The sequence below is a fragment of the Sorex araneus genome, chromosome 5 (genome assembly GCF_027595985.1).
Source record: "Sorex araneus isolate mSorAra2 chromosome 5, mSorAra2.pri, whole genome shotgun sequence".
NCBI lineage: Eukaryota > Metazoa > Chordata > Mammalia > Eulipotyphla > Soricidae > Sorex > Sorex araneus.
In genome coordinates, this window is record NC_073306.1 from 21,978,577 (window position 1) to 21,999,631 (window position 21,055).

The 21,055-nt window shown below is 48.0% G+C and overlaps 1 protein-coding gene across 5 annotated transcripts in view; it reads right to left on the reverse strand.

The window, feature by feature from the left end:
* Positions 1-6,543: 6,543 nt before the first annotated feature.
* Positions 6,544-21,055, reverse strand: part of LRRC42 (leucine rich repeat containing 42) — a 32,183-nt gene continuing 17,671 nt past the window's right edge. For all 5 annotated transcript variants that reach the window (XM_055140169.1, XM_055140172.1, XM_055140173.1 and 2 more), the window contains 2 exons: positions 8,645-8,729; positions 6,544-7,025 (listed from right to left, as the gene is read on the reverse strand). In XM_055140169.1, the coding sequence (XP_054996144.1) occupies positions 6,751-7,025; positions 8,645-8,729 (360 nt within the window). In that variant the 3' untranslated portion in view covers positions 6,544-6,750. The remainder of the gene's footprint in view (positions 7,026-8,644; positions 8,730-21,055) is intronic.

Sequence of the window (21,055 nt, forward strand, 5' to 3'; positions counted from 1 at the left end):
CTTAAACTGGGGCTACCGTGAATGAGATTCGGTGCACGCCAAGCACCGCCCCAAACTTCTCTGTCTCGACTCTTGAATTTTCTTTTCTCAAATCCTCACCGTCGCCCCAGGAGCCTGGATTGGTTATTCACACCTCACTGGGAAGCTGTGTCCCGGCGACCCCCCTGTCTGTCAGTGGCCCCCCCACCCTGCAGCGGCAGGAGCCCTGGGTGAAAGGTCGGGGCTGGGTGGGCGTGGCAGGAAGGCCCCTTCCCCCAAGCTGCACTCCCTAAATCGGGATTAAATCTATTAATTTTTTTTTTGGCTTTTTGGGTCACACCCGGCGATGCTCAGGGGTTACTCCTGGCTCTGCACTCAGGAATCACCTATGGCAGTGCTCAGGGGACCGCTGTGCTATCACTCCAACCCCGGGACTGAATCTAAAGCGGGAGTCGGGGTGTGCAGAGAGGCCAGGCAGCAGGGGGGGCACGTGCCTTGCGCTGACCTGGGTTTGATCCCCCATCCCACACAGTCCCCAGAGCAGCACCGAGTGATCCCTGAGCACGGAGCTAGGAGGACCCTGAATAGCGTCGGGTGTGGCCCCCCAAAACCCAAAAAGATGTGTGTCGAGGGTCGAGGGGCAGCTCTCCCCCGTCTGGGCTCACATCAGCAAACGCTGCGGCCTGCCGGAGGGCCGGGCGCCAGCATCAATATTTGCCCTCCTCAGGCCCCCGCCCGGGCTCGGGACCGGCCGGGAGCACAGCAGGCTCCTGGCCGTGCACACGGCCATAGATTAACGGAATTTTAAGTGGCTCCGGCTACGCCCCAGGGCCTGGACTGGAAATCAGCTCTGGCTTAACCCTCCACCTCGCCCTCTGCTCGGGACCCTCCTTTCACCCCCAGACTCGCTGTCACCGCCAGCTGGGCAGACCTTGGGGGAGCTCAGCGCCCCACTTTTGACTGGGGGCTCCATCTCGGAGAGCTGAGATTTGGAGAGAGCCCAGGCACCCAGGCCAAGGCAGAAACTCTCTGAGTAGTTCTTTTTCCCTTAAAGAAAAATTACTCACGGGTTGGAGCTGTAGTGCAGTGGACCCTCGCACGTGGCTGGCTCGGGTTCAAGTGCTGGCACCACATATGGTCCCCTGAGCCGCCCCGGGAATGATCCAGTGATCCTTAGCACAGAGCCAGGAGTAAACTCTGAGCACCACAGGCCATGGTCCAAAACACACACACACACACACACGTGTACATTTTTTTTTTTTTTTTTTGCTTTTCAGGTCACACCCAGCAATGCACAGGGGTTACTCCTGGCTCTACACTCAGGAATTACTCCTGGCAGTGCTGGGGGACCATATGGGATGCTGGGAATCGAACCTGGGTCGGCCGCGTGCAAGGCAAACGCCCTACCTGCTGTGCTATCGCTCCAGCCCCGATGTGTACATATATATGGGCTGGAGCGATAGCACAGCGGATAGGGCATTTGCCTTGCACGAGGCCAACCCAGGTTTGATTCCTCCGTCCCTCTTGGAGAGCCCGGCAAGCTACCGAGAGTATCTCGCCCGCACGTGTTTACGGTGGTACCCCATGTGTACGTCTGTGACATGTATAGGATCACAGTGATGACACCTGAGCTGGTGACTGGGTCCCCTCAGGAGGCCCCAGCTTTGATCCTGGACACTGCCAGGTCGCCCAAACGTCACCCGGAGCCACCTTCAAGCACAGAGCGTGGACAAGCCCCTGAACACCACTGGCTGGTCCCAAAGGGGAAAACAGCGCAAAGGCCAAGTGTCCCAAGTACTTCCATGGGGGGAAGCAATTTGCTGGCTCTGTAACATACCCCATGCTCTCTCCTTCTCAAGTATTTTATCTGGCCTGCAATCAGGTTTGTCTTGCACACGGCCGACCCCGGGTTCGATTCCTCCGCCCCTCTCGGAGAGCCCGGCAAGCTACCGAGAGTACCCCGCCCACACGGCAGAGCCTGGCAAGCTCCCCATGGCGTATTCGATATGCCAAAAACAGTAACAACAAGTCTCACAGTGGAGACATGACTGGTGCCCGCTCGAGCAAATCGATGAGCAACGGGACGACAGTGCTACAGTGCTCCATGCTGGGGGAGAATCCATTTCCTTCTTTTTTTGTTTTGTTTTTGTTTGGGGGCTACACTCGTGGGTGGGGGGGCTGAGCGGGGAGGGGCAGGAGCATGCTCAGGGCTTACTCCTGCCTCTGCTCTTACCTAGGAATCACTCCTGGAGGAGTTCAGGGGACCACAGGGGGTGCTGGGGATGACTCCCCAGTGGGCCTTGTTCAACGCGAGCCCCCTACCCGACCCTCTTTATCTGTTTCCTCTGCTATTGACGCAGTTCTATTTTTTTTTCTTTTTTGGGTCACACCCAGCGATGCTCAGGGGTTACTCCCGGCTTTGCACTCAAGAATTACTCCTGGCGGTGCTCACAGGACCATATGGGATGCCGGGGATCGAACCCAGGTTGGCCGCATGCAAGGCAAACGCCCTACCCACTGTGCTATTGCTCCCTTGACTCAGTTCTTTTTGCCTCTATTCAAAGAACTTGGGCTCATCTGGTGCACACGGACAATCCAGGGGAATCTCCCCACGCCTGGGAAGTCTCTCACCACCACAGGAGTGGATTCTCGGGTTCTCTGGGCAGGAGCTGCAGGGAAGGAAGGGCACCCTTCAGCCTACCCCGGGGCTACTGTGACACGGGTTTGTTCCAGTCTACTTTAACATATTTGAATAAGAAGGGCCAGAGTGATAGGACAGGGGGTAGGGTGTCTGCCTCACGCAGCCAACCCAGGGCTGGCCCCAGACATCCCATACGGCTCCCAGAGCACAGGAGCACAGAGCTAGGAGTAAACCCTGGGGACCATTGGGTGTGACCCAAAATTAAAAAAAAAAATTTAAGGAAATACTTCTTGGGCCCCAAGACTCAGGACCTCCAGAATTTGGGCTTTACATTGTAAAATGCCCCTAGCTGAAATGCAGGTCTCGCCCATCCTCTTTAATCCGTTCCAGTTGGGCTTTCAGTGTTCCGCTTCCTTCTGAGCTAATCAAGGCCAATAACAACCTCCAATTTGCCGAGCTATTGTCCTCACCTAACTTGGCCTCCTCAAAGCATTCAACACAGGGCACTACCCCTCACCTTTTTTTTTTTTTTTTCTTTTTGGGTCACACCCGGCAATGCACACAGGGGTTACTCCTGGCTCATGCACTCAGGAATTACTCCTGGCGGTGCTCGGGGGACCATATGGGATGCCAAACCCAGGTCATCCGCGTGCAAGGCAAACGCCCTCCCCGCTGTGCTGTCGCTCCAGCCCCCACACTACCCCTTTTTTAACAAGAAGTTTTGATTGTGGACACTGGAGGGATAATACAGTGGGGAAGGCGCCTGTTTTGCATGTAGCTGACCCTGGTTCAATCCCTGCCACCACACAGGGTCCCCCAAGCACTGCCAGGAACGATCCCTGGGCACAGAGCCAGGCGCAGCCCTGAGCATCATCAGAGGTGCACTCCCCCCTCCCCGCCCTCCACACATCAAGGGCATTTCTCACTCCTAGGCTTGTATTACCCAATGACCTGCTACTGATGTGTTCTCCAAAGCCTTCACCCCCAGGGTTCCCCTGTATCCCCACTTGTTGAGGGTGGGAAGGTCCCAGATCTTAGCCCCCAACCTCCACCACCTTTCTTCAGGGGAGAAAACAATGGAAAAAAAAATCTCAATTTGCTTTTTCATCCACATGCCCCAATATCCCAGTATTCTCGTCCAGTTGAAGTGCTTATCACTAGGTGAACTCGGGTTGTTGACGTACCACTTATTTTCTGGTCTCACCCTGAAAGAATGGAGCTTCTAGGACATGAGGTGGCTTTTATGCTCTGTTTTGTTTTGGGGTCACCCTCAGTGGTGCTCAGGAGTCACGGGTTCTGTGGTCAAGAATCACTCCTGGTGATATCTGGGGGACCATCTGGGGTGCCAGGGATTGAACTCGGGTTGGCTGCTGGCAAGGTGAAAGTCCCTGAACCCCATCAAGTGCCTGACCCACTCTTCTATCACTCTGGCCCCGAAGACGAGTATTTTTGACACGTTCACTGTTGAGTCCCTTGGCACCTGTTAAATACATTTCTAAATGAATAAATAGCCCAACATCCAAAAAACGAATGCATGAGGAGCTAGAGAGCAAGCAAGTAAGGCACTATGAAAGCAAGAGCAAACCCCCAAACTAGAGTCCACATGAGAGAATGTGTAACTTATGGCAAATTCTTATTTAAAGCTCTAGCAAACTAAAAGACTGGAAATGGGTGAGGTTCCGGGCTTTTCACCTTAACAACTACTCTAAGAGATTCTGGGGCCAGGATCCATTGGTCATTTTTGAGAAACACTAATTTAATTAATTCTTGCAATCAAAATGTAAGTTGATGATTTTTAAAGCTTAAAATGAGCAGAATTAAGTTACTGGCTCAAAACTCATAAGTCAGTGAGTGAATCCTAAGAAATAAGAAATTTTAAATTTAAATCCTCCCTTATAAACACATACACACATCCCAATTTATTACTCAATTTTATGAATCCTAAGTTCCCACCTTCACCTTAATCATCTAAGTTTAGATTTGCACTGTTCATTTGAATGACTACGATGACTTGGTTTTTGTTTCTTGTTTTTTTTTTTTTTTTTGGGCCACACCTGGAGATGCTCAGGAGTTACTCCTAACTCTGCATTCAGAAATTATTCCTGGTGGTGCTCGGGGAACCATATGAGATGCAGGGGACTGATCCCGGGTCGACAGAGTGCAAGGCAAACACCCTTCCTGCTGTACTATAGCTCCGCCCCTACAGTGAATTATCTGAGCAGTAATTGTCGAAAGGAGTCACCAGCAGCGGAAAGCAATCTCCTTGAGAAAGGATTCAGGGCAATGGAAGCTAGGGAAGTGCAGGTATTAATAAAAGAGAAGGCATCAGACGTTGCTTTGCAAGTGACATGTGCTCCCACAGAGGAGGCAGGATGCTTGAAGGGTTGTTTAGGTGCCAGTCTGTGACATGGCACTGTGCCACGGTACTGTCGGGGGTGGCAGGAGAGGCCCTCATGTCCAACTTACAGGACATGCTCAGTTTGACACGGAAAGCTGTCTGGTTGTCTAAGGCTCTGGCGAAAGGTGCTACTCTCCATCCAAAGGACACTTCAATTACTGGCTTTTGGGCCACACCCTGCAGCGGGGCTCAGTATTTGGGGGAGTGGGCACTGGTGTCAGGATTAAACCCCTTCTCCCACATGGAAGGCATGCGCTCCTGTCTGTGGAACTATCTCCCGGGCCCAAAACGACACTTAACACTTTCTTCAAAGAGAAACAATGTGCACTAGACCGACCTTCTTCCCTCCCCGGATTTCAGGCGTCAGAGCTTTCAGCATGCGTGTGGCATCTTCCCGAGGCGTGGGGTACCTGCCTGCCTCTGACCAGCAACTCCCAGAGCAAAGTGAAGATATCCGCCCTCATCAAAAGCCTGGTTTAACTCTAGCAGTGCTCGCAACCTTTGTCCAGCGTGGCGAACCATTCCCCTCCCGTCTACACGATTTTACTATCCTACCGTCCTAGAGGGGCCACATGGTCCCCAGGTACAAAACACTTCTGTAGAGCATCCCCAAATGTCAAACCTGTCCAACCCAACAATGCTATTTCCTTTTGTTTTCTCAGACCACACCCACCAGCGTTGGGGGGTGGGGTGGTCAGTGCTGGGGATGGAACCAGGGCTGCCCGCTTGGCATGCACTTAGCCTCTGAGCGCTCTCTCTGAGTCCCTGTCTTAACTCTCCAAGCTGCTCTCTCTCTTCTTTCACTTATAAGCCTGGACTTGAGAAATAATACCTTTGACACGGAGTTTTCCACCTGTACCTCCCTACTGCCTAGACAAGTGCTGCCAGAAACATCTCAAAAGATGGGATCATTTTGCATCTGATTTTGAATTAGATTTTGGTCACTGAGCACTCAAAACCTTGCATGGTTACATTTTCCTTTTTTGTGTTTTTTTTGGGGGCCACACCCAGCAACGCTCAGGGCTTACTCCTGGCTCTGCACTCAGGAGTTACTTCTGGTGGGCTTGGAAGACCACCCGGGATGCTGGGGATTGAACCTGGGTTAGCCTCATGCAAGGCAAATGCCTCCCCCGCTGTGCTGTCACTCCGGAGTCTGATTACCACATTTTTCATGACTCCACATACCATTACTTAACCTCAGATGGGGTCACAACACACCATGTAAGAAATTAGGGTCTAAAGCAGCATTGTCTAACAGAAATATGCAACTCACAAAAACGTTGTAAAATTTTCCAATAATCACACTAGAAGAATAGGTGAAATTAATATTGTTTGTTTGCTTGTGGGCCATATTCAGGAGTGCTCAGGGCTTGCTCCTGCCTCTGAGATCTGGGATCACGCCTGGCGGTGCTCAGGGACCATATGGGATGCCGGCATTGAACCTGGGCCAGTCACGTGCAAGGTAAATGCCCTCCCTCCCGGCTGTACTAGTGTCAGCCTGAAATTGACATCCTAAACCCTAAAGTACTTAAGGACAGCAAAAATGTTTATTTGAAAAAATTACTATGTATTGAAAATATACATCAGAAATTATTACATACGTCCCCCGCCCCCACCACAAAAGTAGAAATATCTGCTAGGCTAATGCCGTAGGTAAATCCAAACAAAAAGGAAAACGCCATCAGTCCCCTCTTAGAGCCGGGGAGAAGAAAGGTCGACCTCGACCTGCCCGTCAGTAGGAGTTCAGCAAGTCCCAGTCCTCCACGCTCAGACACACACACTTCTGCTTGGAAGCCGGCGAGGAGCAACTCTGCTCCTTCCCGGGCTCCTCGAAAGCTCTCTTCTTGCCCTTCGTGGGCTCCTGGCCGGGGGCGCCTTCGTGTTTCGCCGCTGGCCCGTGGCAGTCCGGGGCCTTCTCCTTGTAGAACTGGAGCTTCTCGGCAGCGCCCACGAGGCCGTCTGCCAGGGGGCACTTCAGTGGGGTTTCAGTTCGAGCCCGCTTCCCATCTGTGAGGAGGACAGGGGGGCGGGCGGTGAGTCGGTCTGCTGCGGACCGCAGTGTGGCGGCCTCACCCCTGCAGTGCCACGCGCTTCAACCCAAATCCCAAACCTGCTGCTTCCTGGGAGGGTGAGTGAGGACAGGGCGTGCACAGAGGACGTGCCTGAGATTCAATTTTCTCATCTTTAAAGCAAAACCCGTTTCCTAAGAATAGTGTGAAGAAATGATGGGCGGAGAGTACTCAGCACTTAAGCCTTGGCATCTAGTACAAGTCCAAAACTGCTATTATTTTTCAAATCTGGATTGGATTCTATGTCAGAGTCAAATGTGTGGCCTGTCTCTAGCGGATGATGCCACAGACTTTATTTTAAAGTGTGATGTTGGTTCTTAGCTTGCTTCCTTAATTTCCCCATCATTTTGCTTTTTTACACTCAACTCCTTTTTTTGTTAAAATACAGAAAACATAAATTTACTGTTTTAACCATTTTTGAGTGTGCGTCATATACTGTGGTCTTAAGTACCTCTATGTTGTACAAATCACACTGTCACTGTCACTCATATCCTGAACTTCTCTATCCTGACAAGCTGCGCCTAGAACTCCCTCTGGTCTCCCCCTGTCTCCTGTCCCCGACAGCTACCATTCTATTTTTCCTTTCCATTCTATTTTCCTTCTCTAGAAATTTTACCATCAATGGAATCTCATGTGAGAACCATGCTTTTAAGTTTCATCCGTATTTTAGAATGTGTCAAAATTTCTTTACACATATAATTTCTTTTCGATATATTTAGCCTTCTTCTCCCTCTGGGAGAAACTGGCAATCTTGAGAGTTTCCTGCCCACACAGGACATCTTTGCAAGCTTCCCATAGTGTATTCATATGCAAAATCCAGTAACAAGCTGGATCTCATTCCCCTAACCCTGAAGAACCCCCAGTGCAACATCGTTAGGAGGGCGGAGTTGAGACAGACTTCTAAGATCTCAGGGAAAGGGCGAAATAAGATGTTATTGAGCCCGCCCGAGAAATTGGTGATTAACAGGATTTTGTGATGTGATCATGATCATCAAAATTTCATCCCTTCTTAAGTCTAAATATTATATAGTATGAAAATGTTATTTTTCAAAAAATTACATTTTACTTATCCATTTATCTATTGATGGTCACTTTTTGCCATTTTTTTCTTTGTTTTTGGGTCACACTCCTGGCTCAGGAGTTACTCCTGGCAGTGGTCAAGGGACTATACGGGATGCCAGGGATAGAACCTGGGTTGGTTGCATGCAAGGCCAATGCCTTACCTGCTGTGCTATCACTCTGGCCCCATTTTAGTTGCTGCTTCTACCTTATGGCTGCACGTAATTCTCTTTTAATCATCTGCATTCTATGTACTTTTGTGCCATCACAAATCTTTGATGGAGGATGATGGGATCTAATTAGATAAGCATATTATTTCTCAGAAGTTATTTTTCTGGGGCTGCTGCCCCAAGTTAAGCATGAACTTAGGACATAAGCTGGACTGGGAAACCGTCAGTCTCAGAGATCTAACTAAGTCAGTATGATCATGGTCTTCCCAACGAGCACAGACAGGCTGTCTTAAGGGCCAAACATGCCAAAGGAGAGGGAGCTTCTCACAGAAGTGCTGGGCCGCCTGTCGAGCCTCCGACGGTTCTCGCGGCTTCACAGCTTCGGAGGTCACCCGCTCCCACTGCCGGACGATCTGAAATAAATTTGGGGAGATTTTATTGCGAACAAACTCTTGAACTTTGACTTGCAGGCCTCCCCTGTGCGCCACCCCCCCCAACCCCTCTTTCCAAATACACGAACCCTGTGTGAATCTTACTCCAGGTGAGGGGGAAGAATGCAAACCAAGGCAAGCTGGGGCAATCTGTTTTGCTGCAGCATGGTTGCGTTTTATTTTCATTTTTTTTGTGAGGCAAGAAAGTTTTTATTGCAAGTTCGTTAGGAAGATGTGAGGGAAGAGAGAACTGTGTGTTCAAAGGGGAACACGGGCGTCTCCAGAGTGGACACCGGCAGAGGAGCGGCGAGACAAGCGAGCGAGACACGTGCAAGGGGGACACGGACTCGGGGAGCTGGCGGGCATTTTCTGCTCTAATGCATGTGATGGCCAAAACAGAAACAAGCTGGAGAAACGGACTTGGATGGCTCAGAAAAAAATCTGCAACGCTGACTCACTATTTTCATCCCTGTTCTAAGCAATAAATAGTAAAGACTGAGTATTAAAATGAAACACCTTAGTCATTATTATCTTCACATATGCATCAATCTGTTTTCTACTTTAAAATTTACCAACTCTATGCTTGTATGTGTCAAATACCTTTATCTGTTACTCCTGTAACAGTTCATGCTCATTTCCATTTTTTTTCATTCTCATTTATTTTATTTTTAAAAATTTTTTAAATTTTACAAAAAGCAAAAAAAATGTTTTTTTTTAATTTTATTGAATCACTGTGAGATAGTTACAAGCTTTCATGTTTCGGTTACAATTCTCACAATGATCAAACACCCATCCCTCCACCAGTGTACATTCCCCACCGCCAATATCCCGGGTATACCTCCCCTTTCTCACCTTCCCTCTGCCTCCATGGCAGACAATATTCCCCATACTCTCTCTCTACTTTTGGGCATCATGGCTTGCAACACAGACACTGAGAGGTCATCATGTTTGGTCCACTATCTATTTTCGGCAAGCAACTCCCATCCCAACTGGTTCCTCCAGCCATCATTTTCTTAGTGATCCCTTCTCTATTCCATCTGTCTTCTCCCCTCCACTCATGAAGCAGGCTTCCAGCTATGGGGCAATCCCCCTGGCCCTTGTATCTACTGTCCTTGGGTGTCAGCCTCATGTGATGTTATTTTGTACTCCACAAATGAGTACAGTCCTCCTATGACTGCCTCTCTCTTTCTGACTCATTTCACTTAGCATGATACTCTCCATGTCTACCCATTTATAAGCAATCAATTTCCATTTTTAAGTTGTTTACAAATCTAGTTCTTTTAAAGACCGTTTTTATTAAAATACTGGGATTTATCATACTGTTCATCATACTTCTCATGTACACATCACTCCAACACCACACCCATCACCAGGGAGCCTGTTTCCTCCCACCAGCATCCCTAGGACCCTCCCAACCCCACTCAGATAAGCTCAGTTCTAGCAAGAGAATCTCCAGTTCCGTACAAATCTAGTTTGACTGTAAGCTTTATATTACAAATCCTTTTGGAAATCTGGATGGCTGTGAAACTTCAGAAATAAAATTAAGTGATTCCCTCACATTTCCCATGAGTAATAAGAGCTCTAAATGCAGCATTTCACTTCTGGTATGTGATGAAAATCAAGTAGAACATTTTGAGGACTCAGAGGCACTGTAAGAGTTTGAGAATACAGTGTCGGAATCAGCCCCACCATTTACGAGCCAGAGAGAGGCTCTTTAATTTCTGAGCCTCAATTTCTTTATACAATGGAAATTACTAATAGTACCCACCCCATTTGGGTTGTTGTAAGAATTAAATAATATGCATGAGAATTCAGCGGAGTCTGACTCACAGAAAACTTAACCTATAACGACGGGCACTGCTTCTTGGATACTCTCCTGACTATGGAGAATGGGGAGATGGACTGTTTGCATCTGGTGACTCGGTGGGCAGTGGGGAAAATTAAGCCGCTTGGGAACGGGGAAGAAGAAAGCAAACCTGGTTCTAGACAGCCGAGCGTGAAGCGGCAGGTGGTTTGTGGACAAGATTTAGGAGGAGGAGCAGAGTGTGAGAGAAGGCGGACCACTCCCTGCAGGGATAGTTATGACTCAAGAACAGTGGAGATCCTCAGGAAACTGGGCACAGACAGGAGAGAGGAGGAGGTGGGGGATCATCGAGGGCTGAATTACGGGACCCAGGAAAAGGAGAAAACGCTGAAGTCATGCATGTTTACCTCAGCAGCACAGAAAAATCCAGAAAGGTGAAGAATGGAATCACGGGTCTCCCAAGAACACCCGCAGGGGCGCAGCGGAGGCCAGAACTAGATTACAGGCCCGAAGGTGTGGCTGGTTAGTGAGGGCGTATGCAAGAGAAGAAACTACAAAACAAATCAGAAACAAGACCAGGATGTGGCTCAGTGGCAAAACACACGCCTGCATGAAGGAGATGTGGGGTCGGCCCCCGGCACTACAACAGGAAACCATGGCAATATATTCCAAGTCCTTGGACTGGAAACAAACTGTTAAAATGACAATCCTGTAACTCAAGCATTATACAGATTCGATGCAATCCCTATCAAAGTTCCAACAGCGCTCTTCAAAGACACAGAACATCACTAGTGAGTTGTCTGAAACCACAGAACTCCCCCAACAGTCAAAGCGACCCTGGTAAGGGAAAGGCAGAGAGACAGGGAAGGGGTTTAGGCACCTGTCTTGCATGCAGACAATACTAGTTCTTTTTTGTTTTGTTTTTTGGCTTGCTCCTGGCGCTATACTCAGGGTTTACTCCTGGCAGGCTTGGGGAACCATATGTAGAGTGTAGAGATAGAAAGTTTTTCTTTCTTTGTCTGCACCACATCTAGCGGTACTTAGGGCTTACTTCTGGCTCTGTGCTAGAGATCACTCCCACTCCAGGTTGATCTAGAAGCAATCCCCAGCACAGAGCCAGGAATCAGTCCAGAGCACTGCTGGGTGTGGCCCTAATACCAGAAGAGAAGAAGAAAAAGAAGAAGACGGAAGCATCATTATACTCTGGACTGTACTCTAAAGCTCAGCCGGCTCTAGCGAAAGTACAGGTGGGAGGGTGCTTGCTTAGCACAAGGCCAACCTGGATTCAATCCCAGCACCAGATATAGTCCCCAAGCTCCCCAGGAGTGATCCTTAAGTGCAGAGCCAGGAATAAGCCAGAGCAACGCTGAGTGTGGCCCCAAACAAAAACTAATACAGCTGAGCAGTGTGACAGTGGGCAGAAGCAGAAACCCAGACCAAAGGAGCAGAATCGAGAGCACAGAAAACCCCACCGGATATACAGTTAATTTCCCACAAAGAATCCAAGAGCATGAAATAGAAAAAGAGTGCATCTTCAAAAATAGTGTTAAGAAAACTGGAGCGTCAAATGCCAAGTAATGAAACTGTAGCACTACCTCACACCATGCACAACAGTTAGCTCAAATGGATTAAGAACTTGAGACAACAGACCCACATCTGTCAAATACACTGATGGGAACAGGACAAACACTCCTTAGTACTGGCTTCAATGTTGCCACCAATAACTCAACTAGGAAAAACAAAAGAAATGAGATGTAGTCTAACTAAAAGAAGCTCCTGCGCTGTGAAAGAAGTTACTATTCAAATGAAAAGCTATCCTACTGACTGGAAGAAAACAGCTGCATGCTATACATCTGACAAAGGGATAAAATGCACAACACACAAAAACTCACAAATTCAGTAAGAAAAAATCCTACCCTGGACTGGAGAGTTCAGCGGGTAGGGCGCATGCCTTGCGTGCTCCTGATCCGTGTTTGATCCCAGGAACCCCAGTTGGTACCCAAGTCCCAGCAGAAGTGACCCCTGGGCACAGTGCCAGGAGAAAGACCTGCGCACCACTGGATGTGGACTCAGAAAATAAAAACAAACAAACAAAAAACAAACAAAAACCCATCCCATCAAAAATGGAGAGAAGAGCTGCAGAGACGTTTCTTCAAAGGCATACGAGGGCCTGCGAGACAGACGCCTTAGTGGCTCACACACCAGCCAGGGCACAAGACCCGAGTCCAAGCCCAGTGTCGCTGGCAAGCACAAGGCCACCTGACAGTCCTGCTGCTGGGGGTCGGGGTCCCCAGAAAGACAGGCTTCAGAGGGCACTCACCAGGGGGGCTGAGGCAGTGCCCAGGGGCCAGTGGGAGGAACTGAGTTTGGTGATCCTGTCTGGGGTCTCAAGAATGGAGAGAGAGAGCCAGATCCACGGCGCCAGATCCATGGGAGCCAGATCCACGGGGGCCAGATCCACGGGGCCAGATCCACAGATCGAGAGAGAGACTGAGAGCCGGGAGAGAGGCAGAGAGAGAGAGAATGAAGTAGGATGGGGGAGAAAGAAGCAGGAGGAGAATCAGAGGAGAATGGAGATGGACATGAAATAAACTGATCGAGCAACCAGTTTGGCCTTCTTCCTTCCTTCACCTGCCTCGCCGCTTGCGCGCCCATTCTTTTTCTTTTTATTTTTATACAACTGGCGTCCCTGGGTGGGCACGAACCTCCAACCGGTGTGCAACTAAAGGAAACAGGGACACTCATCATCAAGAGCCCTCTTTCATATCACCACAAACAACATGAAGAAACAGCGAAAATCCCCATTGCAACCAGAGGACGATCAAAGGAATCCGGAAACCTCAATGGGCGCCTCCTACACACTTGACCTCTCTGAGAAAGAATTCAGACTTGAAATCCTCAACATGTTCAATCAACTCAATGCAAAGATGGACAACTTCAAGGAAGACCTGGCGGAAACAATACAACAGACAGCCGACAAAATACGGGAAGAAATGAGAGCAGAAATAAAAAACCTTCAAAAAGAAATGAAGGATTCCGTACATGAAATCAAAAACTCTCTGACTGCCCTCAACAATAGGATGACTGCAGCCGAAGACAGAATCAGTATGCTTGAAGATGAGCTGCAAGAGGCCTACAGGCAACATCAAACCATGGCAAGAGACCTCAAAATAGCTCTAGCCAGAATCAGAGTCCTAGGGGATGAATTCAAGAGGAACAACATTAGAATCATTGGACTACCAGAACCACAGGGAACCAACCCCAACGAAAAAGACACAGTCAAACAAATCATTGCGGAAAACTTCCCACAGCTGGACAATGCGGGCATCCAGATTCAAGGCGCCCGGAGAGTGCCAGCTAAAAGAGATCCTAACAGAAAAACCCCAAGACATATCATAGTTACAATGATGGACATCTTCCAGAGAGACACAATACTCCAAGCAGCAAGGTCCAAGAAGGAAATCACATACAAAGGAGCACCCCTTAGGCTCACAGCAGATCTATCAGAGGAAACCCTCCAAGCTCGAAGGCAATGGTGGGATATAGTGAAAAAACTCAATGAAATCAACGCTTCACCAAGAATACTTTATCCGGCTAAACTCTCATTCAAACTAGAAGGAATCATACACTACTTTGGGGATAAACAACAGCTCAGGAACTTCATAGACTCAAAACCAAACCTAAAAGAAGCACTAAAGGGGCTATTGTAAGACAAGAACAACCTCTACAAGCACAACAAACCCTTGCACAAAGACGGCACAAAATCCCATAACAATAATCTCCCTTAATGTCAATGGTCTGAATTCACCAATTAAGAGACACAGACTGGCAAAATGGATTCAGAGACTCAACCCAACCTTCTGTTGCCTGCAAGAAACACATCTGAATAGCCAGAACAAACACAGACTCAAAGTCAAAGGATGGAAAACAATCCTGCAAGCAAACAACTCCCTCAAGAAAGCCGGAGTGGCTTTACTAGTATCGGACAACATAGACTTCAGGTTGAAAAAGATTAGAAGGGATAGTGAAGGCCACTTTTTATTAATCAAGGGATGTGTACATCAGGAAGAAATCACACTCCTGAATGTCTACGCACCCAATGAGGGACCAGCTAAATACCTACAACAGCTGCTAAGAGACCTCGAGAAGGACATCTCGAGCAACACAATAGTAGTTGGAGACTTCAACACTGCACTGTCTCCTCTGGACAGATCTAGAAGATTAAAACTCACCAATGAAATACTGGCTTTGAAGGAAGAAATAGAAGAGAGAGGGCTAATAGATCTATACAGGGCTTTATATCCCCAAAAAAAGGAATACACATTCTTTTCCAGTGCACATGGAACATTTTCCAGAATAGACCATGCGCTGGGCCACACAACATACCTCAACAGAATCAACAAGATAGACATTGTACCAGCTATCTTTTCAGACCATGATGCACTGAAGATAAAACTTAACTGTGGACAGATGCAGAAAACCAAATCAAACACCTGGAAATTAAATAGCTCGATATTGAACAATGAGTGGGTCAGGAAGGAAATCAAGGAAGAAATCAAAAGGTACCTAGAAACAAATGAGAATGAAGACACGAGCTACCAGAACCTGTGGGACGCAGCTAAAGCCGTTTTAAGGGGAAAATTTATAGCTCTGCAAGCATATCTCAGGAAGGAAGAAAGGGCCCACATAAATAACTTGACTTCACAGCTCAAGACCTTAGAAAAGGACCAACAAAAGGAGCCAAAACCAGGCAGAAGGAAAGAGATAATAAAACTTAGAGCAGAAATTAATGACATGGAAACCCAAAAGACAATCCGGAAGATCAATGAAACCAAGAGCTGGTTCTTCGAGAAAATAAACAAGATTGATAAACCACTAGCAAGACTCACAAAGAAAGAGAGAGAGAGAACCCTTATAAGCCGAATCAGAAATGAAAAGGGGGACATCACGACAGAAACCAATGAAATTCAAAAGATCATCAGAGACTACTTTGAAAATCTCTATGCCACGAAACAAGAGAATCTAGAAGAAATGGATAAATTCCTCGACTCCTATAATCTCCCAAGGCTGAACCAAGAAGACCTGGAGTACCTGAATAGTCCAATTAACATCAAGGAAATTGAAATGGTAATCAAAAGTCTCCCCAAAAACAAAAGCCCAGGTCCAGACGGATTCACTAGTGAGTTCTTCCAAACATTTAAAGAGGACCTTTTGCCAGTCCTTCTCAAGCTCTTCCAGGAAATTGAAGAAACAGAAACCCTCCCTAACAGTTTCTATGAGGCTCATATCTCCCTAATACCAAAAGCAAACAAAGACACCACAAAAAAAGAAAACTACAGGCCAATATCCCTGATGAACACAGATGCAAAAATTCTCAACAAAATATTAGCAAATAGAATTCAACAACTTATCAAAAAGATCATACACCACGACCAAGTGGGATTCATCCCGGGGATGCAAGGATGGTTTAACATCCGGAAATCAATCAACATAATCCACCATATCAACAAAAGAAAAGATAAAAATCATATAATCATATCAATAGATGCAGAGAAAGCATTTGACAAGATCCAGCATCCGTTTATGATGAAAACACTAGCCAAAATAGGTATAGAAGGGACCTTCCTCAATATAGTCAAAGCCATTTATCACAAGCCTATGGCAAGCATTGTCCTCAATGGGGAAAAACTAAGAGCCTTCCCTCTGAGAACAGGGACGAGACAAGGATGCCCACTCTCTCCACTTCTGTTCAATATAGTACTGGAAGTACTTGCAATAGCGATTAGGCAAGAAAAAGATATTAAGGGCATTCAGGTAGGAAAGGAAGAAATCAAGCTCTCACTATTCGCAGATGATATGATACTATACTTAGAGAACCCTAAAACCTCTACCAAGAAACTCCTAGAAACAATAGACTCGTACAGTAAAGTTGCAGGCTATAGAATCAATACCCAAAAGTCCATGGCTTTCCTATATGCAAATAATGAGAGAGAAGAAAGTGACCTGAGAAAAGCAATCCCATTCACAATTGCGCCTCAAAAAATCAAATACCTCGGAATCAGCTTAACAAAGGAGGTAAAGGACTTGTATAATGAAAACTATAAAACACTACTTCAGGAAATAAAAGAGGACACGAGGAAATGGAAAGACATCCCCTGCTCATGGATTGGAAGAATTAATATTGTCAAAATGGCAATTCTCCCCAAAGCATTGTACAAATTCAATGCGATCCCTATAGGGATACCCTTGACATTCTTCAAAGAAATGGAGCAAGCGCTCCTGAAATTCATATGGAACAATAAGCCCCCACGAATAGCTAAAGCAATCCTTGGGAAAAAGAAAATGGGAGGAATCAACCTCCCCAACTTCCAACTCTACCACAAAGCAGTAGTCATTAAAACAGCATGGTACTGGAACAAAGGCAGAGCGGCAGACCAATGGAACAGGGTTGAATACTCTGACATACACCCCCAAATATATGATCATCTAATCTTTGATAAGGGAGCAAGAAATGTGAAGTGGAGCAAGGAAAGCATGTTTAACAAATTGTGCTGGCAAAACTGGACGGCTACATGCAAAAAAATGGGCTTAGACCTCCATCTATCACCATGTACAAAAATCAGATCAAACTGGATTAAAGACCTCAACATCAGACCAGAATCCCTAAGGTACATTGAAGATAAGGTCGGCAAAACCCTCCACGACATTGAAGCCAAAGGTATCTTCAAAGCTGACACGCCACTGGCTAAGCTAGTGAAAACAAAGATAAATAAATGGGACTATCTCAAACTAAGGAGCTTCTGCAACTCAAAAGAAACAGTGACCAAAATACAAAGACAGTCTACAGAATGGGAAAGGATATTTATGCAGTACCCATCCGATAAAGGGTTGATAACAAGGATATACAATGCACTTGTTGAACTCCACAAGAAGAAAACTGCCAACCCGATCAAAAAATGGGGTGATGAAATGAACAGAAACTTTTCCAAAGAAGAAATCCGAATGGCTAAGAGGCACATGAGAAAATGTTCAACATCACTAATCATCAGGGAAATGCAGATCAAAACAACAATGAGATATCATCTCACACCACAGAGACTGGCCCACATCCCCAAAAACAAAAGCAACCGGTGTTGGCGTGGATGTGGGGAGAAAGGGACTCTCCTTCACTGCTGGTGGGAATGCCGACTGGTTCAGCCCTTTTGGAAAACAATATGGACGATTCTCAAAAAGTTAGAAATTGAGCTCCCATTTGACCCAGCAATACCACTCCTGGGAATATATCCCGGAGAGGCAAAAAGGTATAGTAGAGATGACATCTGCATTTCCATGTTCATTGCCGCTCTGTTCACAATAGCCACAATATGGAAAAAACCAGAGTGCCCGAAAACAGATGATTGGCTAAAGAAACTCTGGTATATTTACACAATGGAATACTATGTAGCTGTCAGGAAACATGAAGTCATGAAATTTGCATACAAGTGGATCAACATGGAAAGTATCATGTTGAGTGAAATGAGTCAGAAAGAAAGAGACAGACATAGAAAGATTGCACTCATATGTGGAATATAATGTAACTGAGAAGTACAAGTTGGCAACGATGCAACTTCTGGCAGATATCTCTCTGGACTTAGTTACTAAAATACTAAATTACAGAAACCCAAAACTGAGAGGCCGCTAAGTGTGGTCACTCGACCTCACACTTCTTCATCCTCAGCAATGGAAAACAAATTACCTAATGCTTCCTTTTCAGCAGGTCTGACTTTAGGGGAGAGACTCTCCAAACAATAATAGTGAGTTTTGTTGAAATATTGTATGCAATCAAAGTGAAAGTAAAGTGAAATTTATTAGTTACACAGGCGGGGGGGGGCTTAGGGTGGGGGGGCTAGGGGCGTGGGGGTGTTTGGGGTGTGAGGGGGCGGGGTGGAGCTATACTGGGATTCTTGGTGGTGGAATATGAGCACTGGTGAAGGGATGGGTATTCGAGCATTGTATAACTGAGATTTAAACCTGAAAACTTTGTAACTTTGTAACTTTCCACAATAAAAAAAAAAAAAAAAAATGGAGAGAAAAAAAGGAGACAGAGAAATGGCCCAGAGACAGGGGCCGGATAGATAATACGGTGTGAAGGGCACCTGGCCTGTACGTGGCTGACCTGGGTTCAATCCCTGGCACCCCATGTGGTCCCCTGAGCCCTGCTGGGAGTGATTCCTGAGTGCAGAGCCAGGAGCAAGCCCTGAGCACAGCCAGGTATGGCTGCCTCCCCACCGCCACCCAAAAGGCCAACAGATGAAGAGAGCCTGTCATGGCTGACGGCTGGAGCAAACCAAAGTAAGGAGCCAGGGGATGGGGCTCAGGGGTGAAGTGTACTCCCTGCAGGCACGAGACCAGGGCGCCATCCCGGGCACCTAAAAAAAAAAAATACAAAAAACCCACCAAAACCAAGATAGTGCCTGTGTCGAAAGGGTGGGAGACAAGTGCTGGCAAAGGCGTGGGCAAGAGAGACCCTCAGGGCCAGAGGCACAGCACAGCGAGCGGGTAGGGCGTCTCCTCTGCACACAGCTGACGAGGTTCGACCCCAGCACCCCACATGGACCCCCAATCCCCGCCAGGAGTGATCCCTGAAGCAGAGCTAGGAGTAGGCCCTGAATGCCGTATCAGGTGTGGCCCTCCCAAAGTGAAACTGAAAAGGAACCTTCACTGCTGGTGGGCATGAAAGGTGGTTGACCCTCCATGGAAAACAGCACGTATATTCCTCAATAAATTAAAAATACAAGTACCCTATAATCCAGCAGTTTCATTCCTCATCTAAAGAAACACCAAAGCACTAGTGTATTTAGGAAGAATAAACACATACCCGTGTTTACCGCAGCACTACTTACAAAGGCCAAGGTCAAAAAACAGCCAAGACAGTCAGTGGATCAAGAAACTGAGGTACATGTAACTATGGAACACTACTCAGCTATGAGGAAAGCTTAAATTTCGCTGTTTTGCGGCGACATGACTGAAGCGGAGGGGGTTACTTTGCGAAGATAAATCAGATGGAAAAAGGCAAATACCAAATGCTATCACTCCTGCGGTACAGAAAGAAACCAAGTAAGGGAACGGACAGGGCCCTGTGGAAACAAACCTTGGACTCTGACCACAGAACTGAGGTTTCCAGGGGTGAGTGGGGGGTGCAAGCAGACAGGGTCCAAAGGACTGTGTTGCAGGGACACTGGTGGGAGGCCTGGTAAAGGAACACCATACCTGAGCCACAGAGACACTGAAAACACCTTTGAAACAGTATTACTACAGTCAGAAAGTTTTCCAAAATAGGAGAACTTCACAATTGTGCTGGCAGGTGGCCAAGGGCTGAGTAAGACATTCAGGAAGGAAGAGTGGCGCGAGGCTGAGACTGAGATGTGGTGGTGGGCCGTACAGGAGGTCTGCGAGAGGAGGCGGCTGATAGCAGGGAGCAGAACCAAACAGACGACCGAGAGGGTTATCACGGGAGCCGCGCAGCGCGCCTGTGCCCTCAGATAGGAGGGGCGCAGGACGTGGCGGAGACAGGGAGAGCCTGACACCGAGACAGGGACGCGCAGGAAGTCCTGCTCCATGTCCTGGTTTCTGTGTGATCTGCCCCGAGGAGGGCAGGAGGACGGGCCAGTCTGAAGGTTTCACAAGGACTGACGAGAGAGATCGTCACTGCCGCCGGGTCCCAGGGTCCTCAGGGTGCTCCCCGGAGCCCAGTCTCAGGCCAGGCTGCCAGGCACTGCCTCCTGGGCTGTCGGGTCAGAAGCTCAGTCCCACCAGACGCCAGAGCCTACATTCCCCTCCCCCTTTTTTTGTTCTGTCTCACTCCTGCCCCAAGTTCACTGTCTTCCTCTGGGATCCCTCCAGTGCAACCAAGCCTGGGGATGTCCTACCTCAGGGCGCGTTCCCAAAGTCAACTTGAGAGTGCTTCTGAAACACGGGCTCCCCAGCACGCCTGGGGGAACAGGCCCACCACTGGGCACTGAAGCAACACGGAGCAACACGGAACAAAGGCTGGGGGTGCCCTCTCGGCCTCTCCCGGGAACCATGGGTTAAAGGTCTGAAGGTTCGATGGCACCAGCAGGAGAACCTGGCATCTGCCACCCGGTTGCCGTCCCACATCCGCCTGTACTCCCCCCGTCCGCCTGTACTTCCCCCATCCGCCTGTGCTCCCCCCGTCCGCCTGTGCTCCCCCCGTCCGCCTGTACTCCCCACGTGAAGGAAGATCACTGAGGGGGCAAAGCAAGCTGAGCTGGGAAGCTGACACGGGAAGGCCAGGTGAGAAAGGAACAGACATTCCCCACGCAGGCCCCGAGAGGTGATCCACTGGCACACGCGGGTGGGGAGTAAAGGCCAGAATGCTCATCAGCGGAACTCACTCTCTAATGCACACCCATTTTTGGAAGTTGGGCCGAATTCACTTATTTTTGAAGTCATTTGTAAGGTGGCATTTTCTCACAGGTCCACTAAAATATGGCACAATCAAGCG